Genomic DNA, 16,746 nt, shown 5'->3' with positions numbered 1-16,746 from the left:
TGGCTGTCATAATTCCTAAGGAAGCATATTAGAAAAACAAAACGGTCAGCTATACACAGGGTTTAATTTCAAAAATTAGAAGTACCAGAGCCCTATAGAAGACCTTCAGGAAAGAGGAACAAGAATAAATAAGAGAATAAGATGACTAATAAAATCATTAACAATTAAATAATTCATTATTAAAAAAATTAATGGTTAAAGTAATTAAATAATTAAAATTTAATAAAATGCAAAGTGATAAATTAGAATTTAATAAGCAATTTTTAATATAATTTTATTATTAAAAATAAAGCTTCCAAGACCAGGTTTCTACTGAAATTATTGTTCAGTTACATAAAAGAAGTGCCAAAGCCTTCTTATTTAGGGCTCCGGCTAAAATTATGAATTTTTCCTAAAACTAATAAGTATCTGAGCCAGCCTCCGGTGGGCTCCGACGCAATTTAAGCCCTGGCTATACGGATATCTTGGTAAAGCAAGAGAAGAACCCATCTTTGGTCATGACCAAACATGGCGCATGATGAGTTTTGATTGTAAACCACATGAGAGACGGAGTTTAAATACGTTGAAATGACGTCACCAGAGCCAACCAATCAAAATTTCCTGCCAAGTTGAAATTTAGTCTCACCCGTTTTCTTCAGTTCCAAGACTTTGAACCTCCTTGCTTTGAACTACCGTGTATTAACCTGCCATTAATAACGTAAACATAAGCGTAGTATTATGCAATAATGCAGGCAGTGTTATTCAGTGTCTGAAACTATTGTGGTTATTTTCTCTCCGAACACTTTTAGAGTGCAATTTTAAGCTTATATTATATATGCGAATATGGTTATTACAGAAAAGAAAAAAAATTCAGTAACCTCGGAGAGTTTCTTATTTAAATATTTATTGTCATCGTCTGCAGCTGCAGTAGCTGAAACGGGTATGAAGCATTTTAAATTAGGCTTTTTTGTTTCGTTGAAGCAATATCAAAATTCTAATCGCATCTTGTTTAAAAAATTTCTCTTTATGGTATACGATGATGTATCATGAAAAAAGTAATTTGCATTTCCAGGTTCAATGAATTTACCTTTAATAATTCATGAGATGTGTACGTATTACACTCGAAAAATTTATCTGCTCAAAACTATTATACCTCTTTTCATTAACTTAGACTGATAAGTATTTAATAAACATTTTTTAGAATTATATTGCATACAAAAAGACAAATGAGGGAAACGAATAACTTGTGCTGTATCTGGAATAATATAGGGATGAAAGAAAAAACAAAATGTACTCATAAAAGAGAGCTTTTTTTTCTGCTGGTAAAATTATATATATTTTCAGTTAACGTTTTCATTTGCTAGGTATTTTGTTTATTTTCCTCAAATTTCTTGGGCTAATCAAACGCTCCGTATTCTTTTGCTGAATATTTATGTGAATCAGTGTAAAAATATCATGTGTTTATATTAATTGAAGTTAATCTGAGTTTAAAACTTTAAATTCTTCTTGTAAATATGAAAACATAAAAGTTAACATCGCATTTTTTTCCCTATTAAAAGCATGTGAATTATTTGAAAATGTAGATTTCAGTCAAGAGCTCTTTATTTTGATAGCCTTTAATAATGTTATCAATCGTGTAAGAACAATAATAAAAAGAAAATTTTTAATAGGTGTTAAAATCAGGTGTATTTTATTAACTAGTCATTGTGTCATTATTGTATTTAGTTTCTTCTAAAATTTCAGTGTCCCTATTAGATTTGGTATGTTAAATAATGAATAACCTTTTCCTTTTCGACCTTGTTATTTAAATGGTATAAATTTTTTCTGATGTGTCGTTAAACATGAAACTATCTCAAAGAAAAGGAATTTTAAAACATGTTTATTAATTATATTTATTTGTACTAAGGAATGAAAGGAAGACAATAGAATTTTTTCTTTCCCAAATTAAAGATTTCATTAAATTAGACCAGAATTAATTTTTAGTAATTAAATTAGTCCAGAATTTATATTTATTTGTTAAAATAATTGTAAGCATCAGAAATTTAAATAAAATAGTCTTGCTTCATAATTATAAAATATAGTATTTTTTCATGTGTCTGTTTAGAATTATAGACTGTCAGGCTCACTTTTGATAAATAACATGTTATATATAGGCAAATTTAAGTGCTGAATATAGTTAGAGCATATATAAATGGAACTTATAAAGGAAGCATATGTGATATGATTTTTAAAACACTAGATTTAAAAACATAACTATCTTTTTCAAACAAAATTTTAGATTGCCTCATTGATGCTAGAAGAAATTGCAGTGGAATTAATATATCAGTTTTGTTAAAAATTAAAACATATCAATCAAATCAACTGAAAGAATTGTATCCATATATTTTTTTTTTTTTGTGTTTTTAAAAATCAGTCTGAAATATGCCTTCGAATTTTTTTATAATGTTTATTTGGCTAATCTTTGGAATATGGTGTTTATTTTTATTGGAAATAAATTATGATGATAAACAACTAAAACATCTATGTATTTTCAGCAACTTATCCATTAGATATTACTAAAACACGACTGCAGATACAAGGAGAAGCTGCTGTGAGTAAATGTAATGGTTATAATACCCGCATAGGACATAATGTGAAATCAAAAGGAATGCTTCATACAGCTGTTGGTATTGGTAGGTGTAATAATTTCATAGGGTTAAGTGCATTTAAATTTATGTTTTTGTATTGTTGTGGTAATATATTTCATATGTTTGTGGTTATTCAATGTAGTTCAAGAGGAAGGTTTGCTGAAATTATGGCAAGGTGTTACTCCAGCAATTTACAGACATCTAGGTGAGTGCTATCAAACTTTACTATATTTTCACTTATAATTCTGAATCTGTTTTATAATTTTAAATTTTATTCACAATTTTTTTTCTTCTTACTCAAGATTTCATTAGTAAATAATGTAAATGTACAACACTTAAGGAAGGCACGCACAAGTGATGTTATTAAAACATTTGAAGCCTCCATTATTATTAACTCTGTCTAAAAAATTCTTTTTCAATTTTCCTGATGACCTAATTAGACATCTTTCATTTTATCTCAATAGTCATATCTTTAATTAGGGTAAGAATTAATACCCACTCCAGCCTATCATTTCTTTTCCAGTTTCCTCAAGATACAGTGTTGGCTCCTTTTATTTATAATATTTACATGCATGACATATCAGTATATTAAAAAAATGGTTGATCTTTACAATATGGTAACTGGTAGTTTGGCGACATTTTGGAAACGATAAAGGTTACTACCTGGGACTTTGGTAATAATGTGAGCAGAACTCAGTTCCGATTATGCATTATTTTGCGTGAGGGAAATGAGAGATCATGGGATATGTCATGTGATATTAATGGACGAATTACGGTTCTTTAATCGGAAAAGGGGGGAAATCGGGGAAAAAATGTGGAAATTTTGTATTTAGCTTTATTCTGTGTTGTGTAATTTTTGGATCCCATGGCCCTAATTAAACTGAATTCGAAATGGGTATTTAGGCATTGTGATAAAGAGAAGTTTGCTTTTTATTTAGCGGAGGAAGTATGGAGGAAAAATTCGCAGAAAAAATCTTTCAATAATTTTATTGAATGAATTAGAAAAGTGTATCCGCCACATAATCAAGATTCTGAAGAAGATTAGGTAAGTTAGTATTTTTAATTATTTGAGGATATTATTTTTATGCATTGTTCTAAATGTAAGGTGGAAAGGAATTTGGTATTATTGGGAAAATTCTTATTAGTAATGATTTAGTTTAAAGTAATTAGGATTGTAAGGTAATTTTTATTAATTTAATGTATGTGCTCATTTATATTTTAAGTAGTGTTTTTGAATTTAATTATATTTTAATGAAATGATAGTTATTTTGTGAATTTTATGTTTGTAGGAATTTGGTATACGTTTAAGTTGAAATAAACGTGCATGGAAATAATTTAAATATTTGATACTAAGTATTTGTAATACTTGCAGTATGAATTCGTTGGTGACGTGTATAATGTAATAGATGATTTAGAGGTAAAAGTTTTTGGATATTTTATTTATTTTATATGTGGAAATGTTCATATTTGTAAAGGGTAAATACTTTTTCGCGATCAGGTAATTTCATATATGTTCTTTTTACCGGGTTTAAAGATAGAGAAAATTGTCATATATTTTTGTGAAATTTTTCTAATTTATGAGAAAAAAGCAGTGTACATGGATATAGTGAAGAGTGTGCGCAATGCCATTTTTGTGCAATTCTGGGATTTTTTTTAAGTAAAAATAAGTCGACGTGTACATGGTTTAGTGATATTATAATTAAATGATAGTTATTTTGTGAATTTTATGTTTGTAGGAATTTGGTATACGTTTAAGTTGAAATAAACGTGCATGGAAATAATTTAAATATTTGATACTAAGTATTTGTAATGCTTGCGGTATGAATTCGTTGGTGACGTGTATAATGTAATAGATGATTTAGAGGTAAAAGTTTTTGGATATTTTATTTATTTTATATGTGGAAATGTTCATATTTGTAAAGGATAAATACTTTTTCGCGATCAGGTAATTTCATATATGTTCTTTTTACCGGGTTTAAAGATTGAGAAAATTGTCATGTATTTTCGTGAAATTTTTCTAATTTATGAGAAAAAAGCAGTGTACATGGATATAGTGAAGAGTGTGCGCAATGCCATTTTTGTGCAATTCTGGGATGTTTTTTTAAGTAAAAATAAGTCGGCGTGTACATGGTTTATGTTTATGTGTTATTTTGAAAAACGCGTAAGGAGTATGGTATTGTGCACTTTTTCCCAATTTTGCAGTGAATATTTGTCATGATTAAGCAGTTTTGTTTGATAAAATTTCTAGCATAAGTGTAATTCGGCTAGTAGATTGTTGGAAGAAGTGTTCAGTAGATAAGAAGAAAAGAAACATGTCTTTACTTCGTGAAGACAAAATGGCGGCATGGAAAAAAAATAGAGGGTTGCTATAGGAGAGTTGGTTGCCAAATTTTCGCCGAAAAATCGCCAAGTTACCATAATGTAAAGATCAACCAAAAAAATTAGTAATTTTATTTACAGTCAGTTATATACAGGGTAATCTGCAAAATGCATTGTGCATTTTGTGAACATCGTATTTCTGTTCTTGAGTTGTACACTATCCACTCCATGTTAGTATTTGTTTAAATTTGTAAAAGGCTATACAATGTGTGGCTATTAATTTCCAGGATTGCTCTAATAACACCAGAATAGATGATGTGAAAAACGTAACCTTTTAATATGTTTCGAAGTAATCCCCATCTGCCATAATACACTTCTGTCCTTGGCTGTATAAGTTGTAGAAACAACTTTTAAAGTCCTCTTTCGAAAGGCTCTTCAATGTCGACGTCATGTTCTTCTTGATTTGTTCAACATTCACAAAGCGTGTTAATTTGATCACAGTTTTGAGTTTGGGAAACAAAATGAAGTCTGTGGGGGCCAAGTCAGGAGAGTACGGCGGATGATGCAACTCCACGACCTCATGCTTGGCCGAAAACCTCTTCATTGGTAACACGATGGGGTCGGGATAATGCGGGCATGTCATGAAACCAACTTCCAATTCTGTTGAAAACGGGGACGAAATACATGATACATACAGAATGGACATAATACATGATATAAATTCACATATTACAGTCAAAAGTCGTTAATTCGGACACCCATAATCCGGACCTCAAAGCTAAAATCTTTCTTCGCATTCGCCGCGTTGACACATGCGCATAGGCGTTTTATGCGTGTGTGCAAGACATTTACGACTGCGCATATGTGTCTGCGCAAGCGCAAAATACGTTTTCGCGTGCGCGTTTAATGTAAAACGGACGGTATAAGCAAAAATTATCTAATTATCTATTTCAGTTAATGTTGATGATTGCGTTGTTCCTTAATCTTCGAATTGGATCCGGCTTATTATTTTTTGCAGACTGTAAGAGCAATTTTATAAAAGTTAGCTTGAACTTTCGATTATTTCAAATAGAATTTCCGATGCTGGAGCTCTCAAGGGATCTAGAAAACGAAAGTATGCTTCGATGTCCATCAAACAAAAAACAAATTGCTATAAAAATGGATAAAGGCATATCCTTTGTTTATCTAACAGTTCCAAAATCTGTTTATCAATTTCAATCTGCTCTGCGTGGGGGGGGGACGTTGCGGTGCTGGCAATGAACTGGAAGTTGATCTGTCAGCACTATCGTTATCTTTAGGGCAGATGTTTTTATTTTATTCGGCTTATAATTCCTTACTTAAATGTAGTATTTAATCTCGATGTACTCCGTCTTTGATATGATTTAAATCAAATTACTCGTCATTATAAATATCACGAATACAAATCAAATAGTTTTTTGGTTGCAATTTTCTAATTTCGGCTATGCGCAAGGTATGCTTTACGCATGCACGCGTTGAAAGAAATGTTTAATAAAGTAAACAAATAAATATTAAGCTTCTTTTTTTTTGTAAATTTCAATACCCTTTAGATCATAATTGCTCATTATTTTATAAATTAAGGTTTCATATTTTTAATTTTATAATTTCTGCATGCCATCTTACCAGATTTAGACTGATAATCTATAATCCGGAAAAAATCGATAATCCGGAATCGTTGAAGTCCCGACGAGTCCGGATTAAAGACTTTTGACTGTAGTATATTTTCAAGAGAGAAAAATCTGATTTGGCCAACATGACCTCCTTTACCAATTACATGTTTTAAATACGGTACAACTCTGATATACACCCTAATTTCACCAAATGTGGCGATATGTGTTCTGCGCTGGTTTTTGGCGCGATTGCGTGTTCTATGGCAACTCTGTTGACGTTGAACAATCTTTCGCTGGAGCTCGTTGATTCGCGTCTGTGTCTGAGAAGATGGGAGGGAAAGATAAAATGGTAGAAGTTGTTGAATTGAAGTTCGGCAAAAGAAAATATCATTGTGGCCATCCTGTTGAGGGGTAGTGGGTATTTGGAGGTGTGGAAAGAGAGTCTGGGAGATTATTTTTAATGGCTGTGCATGATAGAAGTAGGGATTTATGATTTTATTTATTTGTGAACCATAGTATGAATTTTCTGGAGTGTGTCTGGCTGTCATGTAAATACGATAGTGATTACGTGGCAGCATGTTAAAGGCGGTATGAAATTGGTATTTCTGCTGCTCGAAAAAGCATTAATTCATGGTAAGTGCATTTTATTTTATTCTTGCTCTTATTTTGTAGAGTGTTATGTTCATTGGTTATTTAGTATGAATTTCTGTCGTTATTGTTGTTTTTGAAACAGAATGCTGTGTACATGGTATTATTTGAAATTTATTGTTATTATGTTATTTTATTAAAGCGAGGTGTGCGTAGTTCGTAGATTGGTTCCTTGCCTAAATTGTGCAATTCGTAGATGTTTTTTTCAAATATTTTTGGTTAGAAACTTTACGTTTTTGCTATCTAAATTTTTTGTTTTTGTTTCGGATTTTTAGCTTAAATCGTGTGTTCAAAACATAGTTTTTGCATGTGCGAAAACCGCGTTTTTGGAGACATTTTTGGCTTAAAGTTTGAAATATAGACAAAAAATTTAGATAGTAATATGGCAGTGTGAAGTTTGGCGAGAAATTTGGCGACTTGAGGGCGCATATCAGAGTAGTTCCTTAAATACTAATGAGCTTTAAATAAAGTACAACTTCCAGTTGATCATTTGTTAACAAAATCTGATTTATTGTTACAATAGATAGAAAGGTCTGTAATACAAAATTGTTGTGTTATATTTTATTAGGATAATTGACTATGGACAAAAAAATGGTGTTTCTAAATGTATACTAGCATAACCAAATGCTTGCGCTTTTATTTCTTTTCATTAAAAGTAGTATTTTATTGGGCATTTGAAAACATTCAATTTAGGTTTTTAATTAAAGAAAGTTAAGTATTCAATAATGTATTTAAAATACTTTGAAACAAATATCGTAATTTAATTTTCTATGAGAATCCATGTGAATTTTATACAGTACAAAGTCTGTAATTTTCTGGAATGATTTATAATCCGGACCTCAAAACCACAAACTTATGCATGCGCATTTAATGCGCTTCTCCACTGTGCATGCGCATAAAGTGTTTACCCATGCGCGCTTCCGATAGTGAAGAAAGTGACAGACATGAAACGAAAACGAAAAAATTTTGATTGACAAGTTAGTCGGTATTCTAACACAGCAATTACAGGATTCTCGACACAGCAATTACAGGACTTGAACAGTGGAACTTTGTAATTGAGCAAGAAATTATGTCTGTTTATAGAATTAAAGAGAAAGTATTACAGTCAAAAGTCGTTAATCCAGACTCGTTGGGACTTCGGCGATTCCGAATTATCGATTTTTTCGGATTATAGATCATCAGTTTAAATCTGGTAAGATGGCATGCAGAAATTATAAAATTAAAAATAGGAAACCGTAATTTATGAAATAAAGAACAATTATGATCTAAAGGGTATCAAAATTTACAAAAAAGAAAAAGCTTAATATTTATTTGTTTACTTTATTAAACATTGGCTAATCTTTGGAATATGGTAACAGGTAGTTTGGCGACATTTTCGAGGCAATAAAGGTTACTACCGAGGACTTTGGGAATGCTGTGAGAAGTACTCAGTTCCGATTACGCCATATTTTGTGTGAGGGAAATCATGAGATATGTCATGTGACATTAATGGACGAATTACAGTTCTTTAATAGGAAAAAGGGGGAAATCTGGAAATTTTGTATTTAGCTTCATTCTATGTTGTGTGAAACAGCATTGGTTAACTTTTGGATCCCATGGCCCTATCTAAAGTGAATTCGAAATGGGTATTTAGTGGGATTGAAAGGGGTAGTAATAAGTGTTTTTTTAAGGTTGTGCGAGATAGAAGTAAAGATTGCTTATTAAGTTTTATTAAACAGTATATTCTACCTGGTACAATAATCATATCTGATTGCTGGAAATCATATGCATGTTTGAAGGATAAAGGTTTTCAAGATCTTGCTGTGAACCATAAGTATCATTTTAAAGATCCTGAAACAGGCGCACGTACGCATACAATAGAGTGTACGTGGAGTGCTATAAAAAGCGCCATTACGAAGCATTATGATAAAGAGAATTTTGCTTTTTATTTAGCGGAGGAAATAAGAAAAGTTTATCCGCCATGTAATCAAGATTCTGAAGAAGATTAGGTAAGTTAGTATTTTTAATTATTTGAGGATATTATTTTTATGCATTGTTCTAAATGTAAGGAGTATATTATAAATGTAATTATATTTTAATTAAATGGTAGTTATTTTGTGAATTATGTGTTTGTAGGAATTTGGTATACGTTTCAGTAGGAGTAAATGTGCATGGCAATAATTTAAGTATTTGACACTAAGTATTTGCAACCATTTTTAATGTTTGCGTTATGAATTTGTTGGTGACGTTTATAATAGATAATTTAGAGGTAAAAGTTTTTGGATATTTTATTTAATTTATATGTGCAAATGTTCATCCATGGAAAGGGTATATACTTTTTCGCGATCAGGTAATTTCATATATGTCCTTTTTTACCGGATTTAAAGATTCACAAAATTTTCATGCATTTTCGTGAAATTTTTCTAATTTATGAGAAAAAAGCAGTGTACATGGATATAGTGAAGAGTGTGCGCAATGCCATTTTTATGCAATTCTGGGATGTTTTTTTAAGTAAAAATAAGTCGACGTGTACATAGTTTAGTTATATTTTAATTAAATGATAGTTATTTTGTGAATTTTATGTTTGTAGCAATTTGGTATACGTTTCAGTTGAAGTAAACGTGCATGGAAATAATTTAAATATTTGACACTAAGTATTTGTAACCATTTTTAATGTTTGCGGTATAAATATGTTGGTGACGTTTATAATATAATAGATAATTTAGAGGTAAAAGTTTTTGGATATTTTATTTATTTTATATGTGGAAATGTTCATCCTTGGAAAGGGTATATACTTTTTCGCGATCAGGTAATTTCATATATGTGCTTTTTACTGAGTTTAAAGATTCACAAAATTTTCCTGCATTTTCGTGCAAATTTTTGTAATTTATGAGAAAATATCAGTGTTTCTTAACCTGTGATTCATGGATCCCTTGGGGGTCCATGGGTCATATTTTGGAGGTCTGCCGACTGCTCCTAATTTTTAAAATGTTTGCATCAATATTTAAAAAAAAAACTTTTTTCGTCAGGGGCAACCTCTGTAAGCTGTCTGTCTGCCCTTTCCCAATAATAGAGACCTCCACAATACGAGGAAAAGAACGTTCGCAAACCATATATAATTTGAAATTTTTAGAAACACAAAGTAGCCTTTGAATTTTACTTCACTTGGAAATAAAGTGACATTAAAATCAGTTATGCAAAGTTCTTGCAAATTTTTAAAACAAAATATTTGTTTTACTTTTTCATAAGTTGTAATTAAAGTATTTTGTTTTCAAGTGTTTTTTTGTGTCTTAATGTTTGTTCTTAATTTGATTATTTGATATTTTTGTAGCCCAAAATGTCCAAAAAAAGGAAGTATGATGAAAATTATGTAAAATATGGATTCTGCTGCATGAAGGAATCGGACGGTGTTGAAAAGCCACAATGCTTTCTGTGCGGAAACGTTTTGGCAAATGCCAGTATGAAACCTGCAAAATTGATAGAGCATCTCAAATCTCTTCATCCTGAAAATGTATCTAAAGATCTAGATTTTTTTACAAAGAAGAAAGCCCAGTTTTCAAAATCTGGAATATTAACGAAACTTGGATTTGGTATTTCACAAAACCCTTTGGTTGAGGCATCTTTCAGAGTTGCATATCGTATTGCCAAAAGTAAGAAACCGCATATTATTGGAAAGACATATATTAAGCAATGTGTGCTGGAAATGGTTGAATTAGCTTGTGGACTGGAACAGAGAAAAAAACTTGAGGCTATTCCATTGTCGAAGGATGTGATACATTCAAGAATAGTTGAAATTTCTTGCAATATATTGAAGCAGAACATCGATGAATTGAAAGCATCGCCATTTGCCTTTAGTATGCAACTGGATGAAACTACAGAAATCTCGAAACGAACAAAAACATGAAGTCATACGTGTCTGCTGATACTATCAAAGAAGAATTCTTATTTTGTGAGCCTCTTTTGCAAACTACAAAGACAGTTGATGTTTTAGCGATTTTAAATGTTTTCTTTTCTAAACATGGCTTTGACTGGAAACAAAATCTTCATTCACTTTGTACGGATGGAGCACCTGTGGTGCTTGGCAATAAACCTGGTTTTGCCCATTTGGTAAAAAAAGAGGATCCTAATGTTACTGTTACACATTGTTTTTTTACATAGATATGCACTGGCTACAAAAACTCTTCCAACCAGCTTAAAAGAACTGCTGTCAATAGTTATTAAAACTGTAAATTTTATTAGAAGTAGAGCTCTTAATCATCGTCTTTTTAAAACACTGTGTCAAGAAATGAATGCAGAGCATGAGGTACTTCTGTACTACACGGAAGTGCGCTGGCTCTCACGAAGGCAGGTTTTGAAACGAATTTTCATGTTAAAGACAGAAGTATCACTTTTTTTAGAAGAAACCGATAACTCACTCTTCGAGTATTTCAAGGAAAAAGATTTTATATGTAAATTGGCTTACCTGGCAGACATTTTTAACCACATGAACGATATATGTCTTTCAATTCAAGGGCCTGATACAACAATTATGGATGCCATGGAGAAACGACAGGCATTTTTATTGGAAATGTCACTTTTGGAAAATTAGAATTCAAAATGGGATATATGCAAAATTTCAAATGTTGGACGAAGTGCTTTTTGAAAATGGATCTCGGAAAGATAGTTTCTTATTGAATAACTTGAAAAGTGAAATCTGTGAACACCTGGAAGTACTTCCAAGTTTCATTTGAAAAATCTCCATTCGGATGGAATAAATATAAAAGATGAGTTGTGGATTCGTAATCCTTTTTTTTTTTTTTTTTTTTTTTTTTGTGTTACTGACTGTATCGATGACACGAACCTTGCCAAAGATAAGCTAATTGATTTGAAACAAAGTCTATGTTAAAAATGGATTTCGATTCAAAAACTCGTGGAAAGTTTTGGTCTTCTTCAAGAGAAGCCTACACATTGCTTGTAAAACGAGCTATGACAGCCATTATTCCGTTTGCTACAGTATATCATTTCAAAGCGGGATTTTCAACACTTGTCACAATAAAAACAAAACATCGAAACAGACTGAAAGTCGAACATGATATGTGCGTTGCTTTGTTGAAAACCATCCCTCAATTCAATCTGTTAATCAAGAAAAAGCAGCAACAGTGTTCACATTAAAAATTTTAATTTCTTCAAATTTTTTATACTATTGAAATAAAAATATTAAAATAATTAAATAATAAAACAGTAATTAAATATTGTTACAAATTTGGTATTTAAAAAGCTAATATTAGTTCAATTAAATTAAATGGCTTTATTTCTCGCGGAGTGCAGCGCGTGACGAAAAATAGAAGAAAGAGTTTCTTCTATAAAAGAACATATAGAAGAGCGAGTTTCTGCCGTCGAGCAACAAATTGATGATAGGGTTTCAGCCGTTGCGAAAGAAATCAATACTTTAAAGAAATTCGTAGCGACGGCAGGGAGCAATTCGGATGGTTTTAAATTTTTACCAATGCTTGCTCATCCCTCTCTGAAACTATCTACATATGATGGGAAGACCTCCTGGCAGGTGTATAAGACACAATTTTCTATTGTGGCGGATGCGAATGGATGAGATTCCCAAGCTAAGGCCTGTCATCTCGCCGCTTCTTTAAGAGCAGACGCAGCGGATATCCTTCAGACTCTTCCCGGAAACAAAAGGTTAGGTTTTGAAGCTCTGTCCGGCGCCTTGGAGCTGCGCTTTGGGGAGAAGTGTTTAAAAGACTACAGCAGGCTCCAATTAAAATCTCGTCAACAGAAGCCTACCGAAACACTTCAGGAGCTCGCCACGGATGTTGAAAGGCTGTCCCATCTCGCCTTTTCAGAATGCCCGACAGAAACAAGGGAAATCCTGTCCTTGCAATACTTTATCGACGGCATCCGGGATACTGAAATACAGAAAGCTCTACGAATGGCGGATGTAAAAGATTTAAAAAGCACTCTAGTGTACGCCATAAAATTCGAGGCAGCCCAGCAAGCAACTCGTAGAGACCACCACCCAATCAGAGCTGCTCATGTCTAGGAGCCAAGGGATCAAGTTACTGTTCGTCTAGACGATATAACCAGGTGACAGGTGAATGCAGGGCCCGGAGACATCTGGACGGCTTAATATGACAAATTGGGTGTCGTCCGGTACCTGCACCTATTTAGAACAACTCAACCCTGGCGACTTCCTGAGAGGGCTGCATCGGGAATGTATTAATGGAGAATATGTGGTATTGACGTGGCCAAACAAAAGCGTGTGCATATATATGCTTCAGTAAACAATTAATAAAAAGTTTCATACACAGGTACATTGGCGGTATAGGTACATTGGATACATATGTATATTGATGTATATTGGTCTAAGTGGTTAATGAGATAGGCAAACAATAAACACTTATACATTTAAAGAAATGAAACACTGACTCAACTGGCGCAATAATGCAGAAGATAGATGATATAACCAGACAACTCAATGACTTGAGCAGAAATATAAGTGAAAAGAAACCGACCTTAAAATGTTGGAACTGTGGAGCTGAAGGACACATACGGTGGAACTGCAGAACACCCCAGGGCACGGATGTTAAGACCGCTCTTAGCAAGCAGCAGGGAAACCAATTAGTGGCCATCTCGCGGGGCGGAGGTTGCCAGATAATGAAAAGCCCCAGTTTAAAGCGTTTCAGATTTCTGCAGTGAGAGGCGTCAGTAATGGACTTTTCATAATAGGACATATTAATGGAGTTCCCTGCAATATGACGATAGATACAGGAGCCAACATTACCATCATTCGAAAAGATTTAGCTCAACAATTGGGAAACAAACTTATCTGGATGCTGCCCTGCGTTACCCTCCAGACTGTGTCCGGTGAGAAGATAGACATCGACGGAAAAGTGAATGTTAACATCACGTTTGGAAGTGCCGCTTACCATCACATGGCCTATGTAGCAGAGATCACTGATTCTTGCATACTCGGATTGGACTTTCTAAGGAAATACAATTTTTCCTTGGACTTTTAAAAATAACGAATTGCATTCTACATCTGACGACATAGCCTATTCGGAATTGATGATGGAGTGAAATCTATCTACAAAATTATAGCTCAAGATGATATCACAATACCCGCAAGAACCGAGTTTTTACTTCCTGGATCCATAGCCGAAAATAGAAATTTCCGCTACGGCATCATAGAATATTCTAATAACTGTAATAGCCCAAAAGGAGTACTAGTAGCCTCAACACTTGTCGACCTATCCAGAACGGTTATCCCGGTGAGAGTCGCCAATGTAACTGAGAAGGCGAGAGTTATTAAGAAAGGTGAAGTGGTTGCAACATGTACTCCAGTAACCAGCGTTGAAAGAAGGAGTAACATCACAGAATCCGTGCCCTCAGAGAGCATTACATCGGAGTTATTGCAGCATGCACAATTAAACGATAAAGAGAGAAATGCTGCCGATCGCGTCATTAAAGATCTTGAAGTTGTTTTCTCCCGCTCGTCTTCTGACGTGGGTCGAACTAGTTTGACACAACATAGAATAGATATTGGCGATCATCCCCCGATCAAGCAACATGCAAGACGTCTACTGTTTGCTAAACAGGAAGTTAAGGATATGGAAGAAGGCGATGTCATCGAGCCTTCAGCAAGTCCATGGGCATCTCCCATCGTTCTCGTCAGAAAGAAAGAACAAGATTTTGCGTCGACTATCGCCGGTTGAATGAAGTTACGAAGAAAGATAGTTACCCTCTTCCTAGAATTGACGACATTCTAGACACTCTTTCTGGAAGCAAGTGGTTCTCAATGCTTGATTTAAAGAGTGGGTATTGGTAGGTAGAAATACACCCCGATGACCGAGAAAAGATGGCATTTACTACGGGACAAGGACTTTGGCAATTCAAGGTGATGCCGTTTGGACTGTGTAATGCGCCGGAAACATTCGAACGCCTCGTGGAAACTGTTTTGAAAGGTCTTTCCTACGAAGCCTGCCTGATATACCTGGACGACATCATCGGAAAGAGTTTTGGAGAACATTTAGAAAATCTTAGGAAGGTGCTTCAGAAACTGAAAAAAGCCAATCTGAAGCTGAGTCCTGCTAAATGCAAATTGTTCCGAAAGTGACTTACCTGGGACATGTCATCTCTGCAGAAGGTGTGCGCATGGATCCTGAAAAGGTATCAGCAGTTGAATCCGTGAAACGTCCCGAAAATGTCCATCAGCTGAGAAACTTCCTAGGGATTTGCACATACTATAGGAGATTCGTGAAGGACTTTTCTTCCATCGCAAGACCTCTTCACAAGCTGACAGAGAGCAAGCAAAAGTTCTTGTGGACAAAAGAATGCGAGGATGCATTTAACAACTTAAGGAGGCTTTAACATCTGCTCCGATCCTGACGTATCCTCAGTTGTCCCAAGAAATAGACGGCCAAGAACGTGTAGTAGCTTACTGGAGCAAGTGCCTGTCTAAACCGGAGAGGAATTACTGTGTCACTAGGAAAGAGTTGCTTGCAACTATGGCTTGGAAACTATGGCTTGGAAGTGCTTGCAATAGTTAAAGCCGTAGAGCATTTCCATCACTATCTATACGGCAGAAAATTCCTCCTCCGCACGGACCATGCCTCATTGGCCTGGCTTTTAAATTTCAAGAATTCTGAGGGTCAAATAGCCAGGTGGATACAGAGACTCCAAGAATATGACATCACTATCCGTCATCGTAAGGGATCATCAGACGGAAACGCCGACGCCCTGTCTAGAAGACCTTGCCAAGAAAGCTGCCAATATTGTTCCAGGGTGGAAGCGAAATACGAGCTGCTGACTCCGGTCGCAAGACAAATTACAAAATCAACATCGGCTGATCGAGAACTGTGGAGTGATGATGAAGTCAGGAAAGACCAGCTGGAAGACCGCAACATTAAACCCATAATTGATTTAATGGAGTCATCAAACAGAAAACCTATCTGGCAGGACATTTCTATCTGTAGTCCTACAGCCAAACAATATTCGGCACTCTGGGATTCACTTCACATTTGAAACGACGTCTCATACCGGAAATTTGAATCAGATGATGAGAAGACATTTCGATGGCAACTTATACTTCCAAGATCCCGCATTCCTGATGTCCTTAAAGAATTACATAGCAGCCCTACAGGAGGTCACTTTGGAATAATGAAGACCTTGCAGAGAGTTCGTGAGCGCCTTTACTGGAATAATGCAAAGGATGACGTGCAAAAGTGGTGCTGATCTTGCGATGCCTGTGCAGGTCGGAAAGGGCCGAGGATACGCAGTCGAGGCAAGCTGCAACGTTACAACGTAGGGACGCCTTTTGAACGTATCGCCTTTGACATCCTGGGACCTCTGCCACGAAATGCTGATGGCAACAAATACATACTCGTTGTCACTGATTACTTCACCAAGTGGCCTGAAGCTTACCCTATTCCTGATCAAGAGGCTGTCACAATAGCTGAGGTGATGGTACAGCACTGGATTTCCAGGTTCGGAGTGCCTCTTCAGTTACATTCCGATCAGGGAAGGAATATTGCCTCGGCAGTAATCAAAGAACTATGCAAACTACTCGGCATTGA

General features: G+C 34.5%; 1 protein-coding gene across 3 annotated transcripts in view; it reads left to right on the top strand.

The window, feature by feature from the left end:
* The first annotated feature begins 639 nt into the window (after positions 1-639).
* The window catches only part of Ucp4A (Uncoupling protein 4A), a 54,798-nt gene continuing 38,691 nt past the window's right edge, over positions 640-16,746 (top strand). Inside the window, exons 1-3 of one of the 3 annotated variants that reach the window (XR_015039490.1) lie at positions 640-919; positions 2,514-2,651; positions 2,749-2,811. Coding sequence is in view for 2 of the 3 variants with exons in the window: in XM_085810873.1 (XP_085666999.1) it covers positions 823-919; positions 2,514-2,651; positions 2,749-2,811 (298 nt within the window). In the remaining variant the exon portion in view is untranslated. The remainder of the gene's footprint in view (positions 920-2,513; positions 2,652-2,748; positions 2,812-16,746) is intronic. The other 2 variants (XM_085810873.1, XM_085810872.1) reach the window with 2 other exon arrangements.

Source organism: Stegodyphus dumicola, chromosome 2 (genome assembly GCF_044657685.1).
Source record: "Stegodyphus dumicola isolate Sdum_Otavi_A_Nest chromosome 2, ASM4465768v1".
In the NCBI taxonomy this organism is placed as follows: domain Eukaryota; kingdom Metazoa; phylum Arthropoda; class Arachnida; order Araneae; family Eresidae; genus Stegodyphus; species Stegodyphus dumicola.
This window is presented reverse-complemented; position numbering and strand designations above follow the sequence as displayed.